The sequence below is a fragment of the Ambystoma mexicanum genome, chromosome 2p (genome assembly GCF_040938575.1).
Source record: "Ambystoma mexicanum isolate Mex_15411 chromosome 2p, UKY_AmexF1_1, whole genome shotgun sequence".
Taxonomy (NCBI): Eukaryota; Metazoa; Chordata; class Amphibia; order Caudata; family Ambystomatidae; genus Ambystoma; species Ambystoma mexicanum.
Window position 1 is genome coordinate 24,219,935 of NC_090923.1, and position 6,000 is coordinate 24,225,934.

The 6,000-nt window shown below is 51.5% G+C and overlaps 1 protein-coding gene across 1 annotated transcript in view; it reads right to left on the bottom strand.

The window, feature by feature from the left end:
• Window positions 1-5,764, bottom strand: part of GNL3 (G protein nucleolar 3) — a 43,172-nt gene extending 37,408 nt beyond the window's left edge. Inside the window, exon 1 of the mRNA XM_069643171.1 lies at window positions 5,634-5,764. Within this exon, the coding sequence (XP_069499272.1) occupies window positions 5,634-5,646 (13 nt within the window). The 5' untranslated portion in view covers window positions 5,647-5,764. The remainder of the gene's footprint in view (window positions 1-5,633) is intronic.
• Between the last annotated feature and the right edge of the window lie 236 nt (window positions 5,765-6,000).

A 6,000-nucleotide genomic window follows, 5' to 3' on the forward strand; every position in this document is an offset into this window, starting at 1 on the left:
TGTGAGATTAAACTTGTTATCCTTACAATATTGACTTTGGCCTCTCTCCCCTAGCGGATTGTAGTCTCTGTTGCGAGCGTTCAGGGGCGTTCCTTCAATGAGCACATGGTTATAGTGTGGCTTTCGTATGGAAGTTAGGATTTGCGTCACTAGAAGCTTCTGGCTCTCAAATTGTTTTTTTCAATGCTTGAAAACATGAAGGCAATGCCAATTAACCCAAAATAAAGGAGCGTGCGTACTAAGTTATTCAAAATGAAGAGTGATCCACTACCAGATAACCCCCAATGCTGGCTGCTGCTTTAAACCCACCAAACAGATTTAGTGTGTCGGGGGAGGGGGCAGGTAACAGTGGGCCGACACAACACAAGACAAACTCCATGAGTTGTCAAGTAATTACTGTTTTATATTCACACAGAAACCCCTACAGATAAATGCTCTCTGACACTTCTCACAGCCTAAAAACAGTCAACTACTCCACCATCAGAAACCAGAGAGACACGTGAGCCTGGCAGACTCCTGCTTCCATGCAACCATTGCCACAAGACAACAGAGTCTGACCCCCGGCTTCCATGCACCGAATTACTAGGTACAAATAAACACGGATGGCAAAAAGGTGTTAGAGCTCAAATATTGTATTTACTCTAAAATAGCAGCATTTGGAATGGGAATTACATTCTCATTGTATTCGTAGTGTTAAGATGGGTTTCAGAATCAGCCGCGTGGACAGATTCTGAGGCCACCCTATTCTGATCACCATGGAAAGTCACCAATGCCTAACCAAACTAGTTAGGTAGCGCGATTAGTTAGGAACGTGAGGAATAGTTCAGTTAAGTACACTCAGCACTTTGCTTACGGTGTAGTACGAGTGTACAAAATAGTTGTTTATTTATGCCCTACAACTCTCATCAATTAACAGTCACAGATAACACACACGTTTGGTGGAGCCCTTCACCTTGTCTCGGGAGGACAGCTCAGGGGCAAGACGAAGCCGAGTAACAGGTTCGATGCCCAGGTCCGCGCTTAGAAACCTCTGGGTATTAGGCACGTTATAAATAACCGATGACAATATATATTATACACACAAAAATCTAGGGCAGAATGGGTGCTTTATCCGGATAATGTGTGGGCCAACGTGGAGGGCTCCACCCACCTCCACAGTCCAGCCATTCGCATACATTTAAGCAGTGCATACACAAACAAAATAAACAGATACTATGGAGAATGGATGAGACATTCATCAGGGATGAACTACCCATTCTGCTCTAGATTTTTGTATGTACATGTTTGGCATTGCACAGGGGTTTTTATTCTATGAAAGCCAGCTGGGCGCCAAAAGTGCAAAGAGATGAGTTCACCTGCAAAACTGGGTAGTGTTGCACATTGGTGGGACCTTGAGGGTCAGTGGCCACACGGATTTGCTCTGGCAGTCCATCCAAGGACCATTGAACAATCTTGCAGAGAAAGCCTACTCCCACCCCAGCACTGACTATCTTCGCGCACTCATAACACCAGCTAACCCACGCCCCCCATCCCAAAATCCCACCTTTTGCCTTTTTACCATATGAATTGCCTCAATCAATCTGGCATTGACACCCCATATTTCCTCCTTTTGCAAGACTCATTTTTTCATCCATTTTTTCTCATTTTGTTTCCTTTCTTTTTCATGTTTTTGTGCAATCCTTTCCCCCACCCACTCTACCGGACCCAACCTCCTTCGCCACAGAGAACCCTTTTTTCTGCTCCTTTAACACTATCTCGAGCAAGGAGTTTGCGAAACTACCAAGCCAGCCGACCCTCTTGACTTATCCTTTCACCCCTTGTCCGCCTCTCTCCTCCAAGAAATCTTCACCTCCAACTGCGCGGGAGAACTAGCGACGTCCATTCTCAACGACTCCCTCGCCTCTGGCAAACAGCACATATCAAACCTCTGCTTAAAAAAGCATCCCTCGACCCTCTACTACAGGCCAATCTCCAACACCAGATTCCTGGCAAAACCCATCATCCGCACCGCTTCCTCACAGCCCAATGGCTTAGTGGAATTGATGAATCTCCAAGACCCGGCACAACCAAGCTTCCGCCCGCACCACAGAACAGAAACCAAGCCGATCGACATCTGGGATGACCGCAAAGTGACAGGAAACCCAGAAGGATGCACAGCGCTTATTCTTCTCGACCTCGCAGCGTTTGACACCACCAACCACATAATACTCTGTGGCAGACTACACTCTTTAGGAATACGCGATTCAGCTCTTGCATGGATTGCCTCATTCCTCAAAAATAGACAGCAAATCGCCCCCCCCCCTTTCCTCTGCGCTGCACGCCCAGTTAACACTGGAGTACCCCAAGGTGCCTGCCGCTCTCCCCTTCTCTTCAACCTGTGCCTGCCCCACTCCCCACCCGAGGATCATCAGCTCACGCAACCTCACTTGCTATAACTATGCGGACAAAACAAATCTTCCCGAGAATTCCCAAATTGCCCCCCCCCACCTCGACCCGATCTTACACGCAGACATTGACTGCTGGATGACGACCAACCACCTCCCTCTGAACCCAGGCAAAACGGAGATCATGGTATGCAAAAAATCTGCTCTATTGCCCCATCAGACTCAGTTGCCAAGCTCACTCGCCCCCCTCCCCCCACAACCACCCCCACTGTAAAAAAAACCATGGCTGCACAATGGACTCAGACCTACCCGTCTAGCCACATCAACAATACACCCAAAGCCGGTCAATTCCAGCATAGGCCCCTTAAGGGCATCTTCCCTCACCTACCCGAACAGACTGGGTCCAATTATGTCCACTGTCATGTCTAGACTTGACTATGCAAACCCATTCTAACTGGGTGCACTGACCTACCAGTTTAAGAGTACAAAACCCAGCCGCCAGACTACTCGCAGTGGGACGAAAGAACCACATCTCATCAGCTCTCTGCACCTTACAAAGGCTCCCAATTGGACGCAGGGCCACCTTCAAAAGCCTATGTATTTCCTACCGAGTGGTGCACAGCAGGCCTCAAATTCCTACAAGACAAGATTATGCCCTACCCCTCGACATGTACCCTCAGGTCAAGCACTGCCATCCTCCTGGTGGTTCCCACTTCCAATTTGACCATAATCGGAGGGACAGCCCACTCAAACCTGGTGCCAACTTTGTGGAATTCACTGCCTCCCTGCATTAGGCACACCAAAGAATATATGGCGTTCCAGAAGGCACTCAACCCATGGCTCTTTGCCCAAAAAGATACAAGGGTATGCAGTGAACACCCAACCTACCACCACGACCACACTCCGGCGTGGTACCACGCTGACTACGGACCCAGTCATAGACAGTCAGGCCTGATAATATCAAACTCCACTACCTAGGACATGGGCACAGACGTGAAAACCGAAACGCAGCAACACCACAATAGAATTATGTGCCCGATAGAAATTATGGATCACCTCATCTGCAGGTCGGTACGTGCTTAAGCCTAAAGCTATCTATCGCCATTAATAAGGGGAGATTGAGCTAAACCTGTAACCCAAGCACCAATAACACTCATGAGCTTCACCAAGGCTACGCAATTGTGCACTATCCAAGAAGGCACTTGCCTGCTAACTACACACCTGGAAATCCAAGAGCAGAACTAGATACAGGGGTGGGGCAGTCTAGCAGTAAAATCTGCTACCACACTTACCATTGAATGTACATAACAGAACTACCCACCCGTCTTATGCACTAAACCTACACATCTAGAAACCCCTGTGAAGAATTATATAGCAAGGACGTTCTAGCACTATTCTTTGCTAATCCCAACATTCTGGGAATGCCCTAATAGAACTATCCATCAGGGATTCTAATTAGCAAAATGCTGACAGAGGATGCAGCTAGCACCTATGTAGTAACATGAGTTTTGGGACAGACCTCCCCGTCACTACCCATCAGTCTGCCACAAAATTTGACCCATCAAGTAACAGGGAGAGACCACACCATTGACAGGCACTAGAAGTTGATCAGGACCATGGTACCCATGGAAGAAAAAAAAAACACCCGTATGCCAACTCTTGCCTCTGCACCAACAATAGAATGCAGCTATACTCCTCCAACTATACCCCTCCGATTCATTTGGCCTAGCTGCAAACAACATTCTCACGCACCGGTGCCGCCTCATTGTGGTGACCAACACGGCGCATCTGTACTTTTACAGTACCTCCTTGAAGGGGAAACTAGCGTCCATCTGCTCAACCTTGCTGACAATCGGAGCAGTGCATTGAGAGAAACTTGACTTGAAGGTTGAGCCCAGGGTGATGAAAGATGGCTGCCGCTCAGGCCCAGTGACTCTCCAGAACGTTATGCGGACACAGCCGGGCCGCTAGCGCCGACACTCGACAGGCTGCCTGGCGGGAAGGACTGCAGCTGTCAACACTGGCTGCATATTGCCGAGCATCGCGGGACGTGCGAGCTGGAAGCGCGCTGCCTCATTGCCCACATGGGATCATGGCAAGACCCTGCGCTAGTGGCCGTCCCATTGCTGCCTTTAGGAAGTTGGTCACTGCACCGGATCCTGATTGACAGGCGATAGGTGGAAGGGGCAGCCTCTGGGATCCCAGCCATCTCCCTCACCTGCTGCAAGAGCTTAGAAAGCCTGCACGGACCTCCTTGGTCATATTAGAGACCACGATTAAAGTCTCTAAATGGGAGAGCCCATGCCATTCCAGTTGCCGTCAAAGGCGAGTGCTTTAACGCACCCACGGGGCCAAATCATTTACCATAAAATGTTATGCATCCCTCGCCCTACGTGGCCACGTTAGTGAGAAGTGCTGATTGAACGGAGAACTTGAAGGCTAGTAGCACATCTTTGGCGTCGGACTTTCACATTGGAGCCTTAGGAAGGCGCAGTTTTCTGGGCAGTTCTCTTGGCAGGCCGCATTTCCTCTGATTGACCATCGACTCCCCCCGCCCCCCCCTTCCCATGAAAGCGGCGCCTGGGGGAGAAACCCCTCATCATGAACTCGAGTAAGAAGGGAGCGCAGGTACAGCCGAGCTTCGCGTGTACGTGGCTCCTGTACAGCCTCCTGCATCGTGGGGTTCCATGCACTTGTTGCTGCTGCCAACCTTTGCTCTCTCGCCTCATGTCAGTGTCAGGCGACAAGGATCGCCCCCACCCCAAAGTCTTGATTATAGAACCGAATCCAAAACTTTACATTGCGCCCCATGAACGTGTCTGCTGCCCGCCTTTCTGGACTCACAGAAGGAAACTAGCGCTGGCGGATTATACACAGGACCCCCCCCGCCCCCCGCCTCATCAGGTCCATACAGCGTCGCTTAGGTTAGCGCTTCGAAGCGCTGTAGTAGCCGATATGATTACCCCACTGTGAAAGGCTGCCCTCGCCTCAGAGCCTTCACTCGTGCGGCCCCCCTCCAGATCCCGCCGCACCGGCCTCGCCCTCCCGCAGCCTCCTGCGGCCCCCCTCCAGATCCCGCCGCACCGGCCTCGCCCTCCCGCAGCCTCCTGCGGCCCCCCCTCCAGATCCCGCCGCACCGGCCTCGCCCTCCCGCAGCCTCCTGCGGCCCCCCTCCAGATCCCGCCGGTCCCGCCCCCTAGCCACACCGGTCTCGCCCTCCCGCAGCCGCCCCTCCGATGCACCACTCACTGGGTCTCCTCATGGCGGCTCCGGAGCGATGACACGTGCACTCTCCTCAAGATGGACGAGGCAAAGGACAGGTAGCCGGAAACGGAAACCGCGGGCGGGCAGTCCCCTCCCCGTGTGATGTCACATCCGCAGCAATACTGTACGCCTCACGTCACACCTGCCTGACCCGTACTGCCCAAACTACGCTGCATTGGGCACCCGTGAACGTCACATCCGCCTGACCTATGCTGACAAACACCCCATGGCAGCTGCGCTGTCAAAACGTCATGTCGTGCGCCCCGCCCCCTAGCGTACATGGTACTCAACACACTGCACCCAAGCTGTACAATGTAATACATTTCAAACTACTCTTTCTTTTCCCACTCAC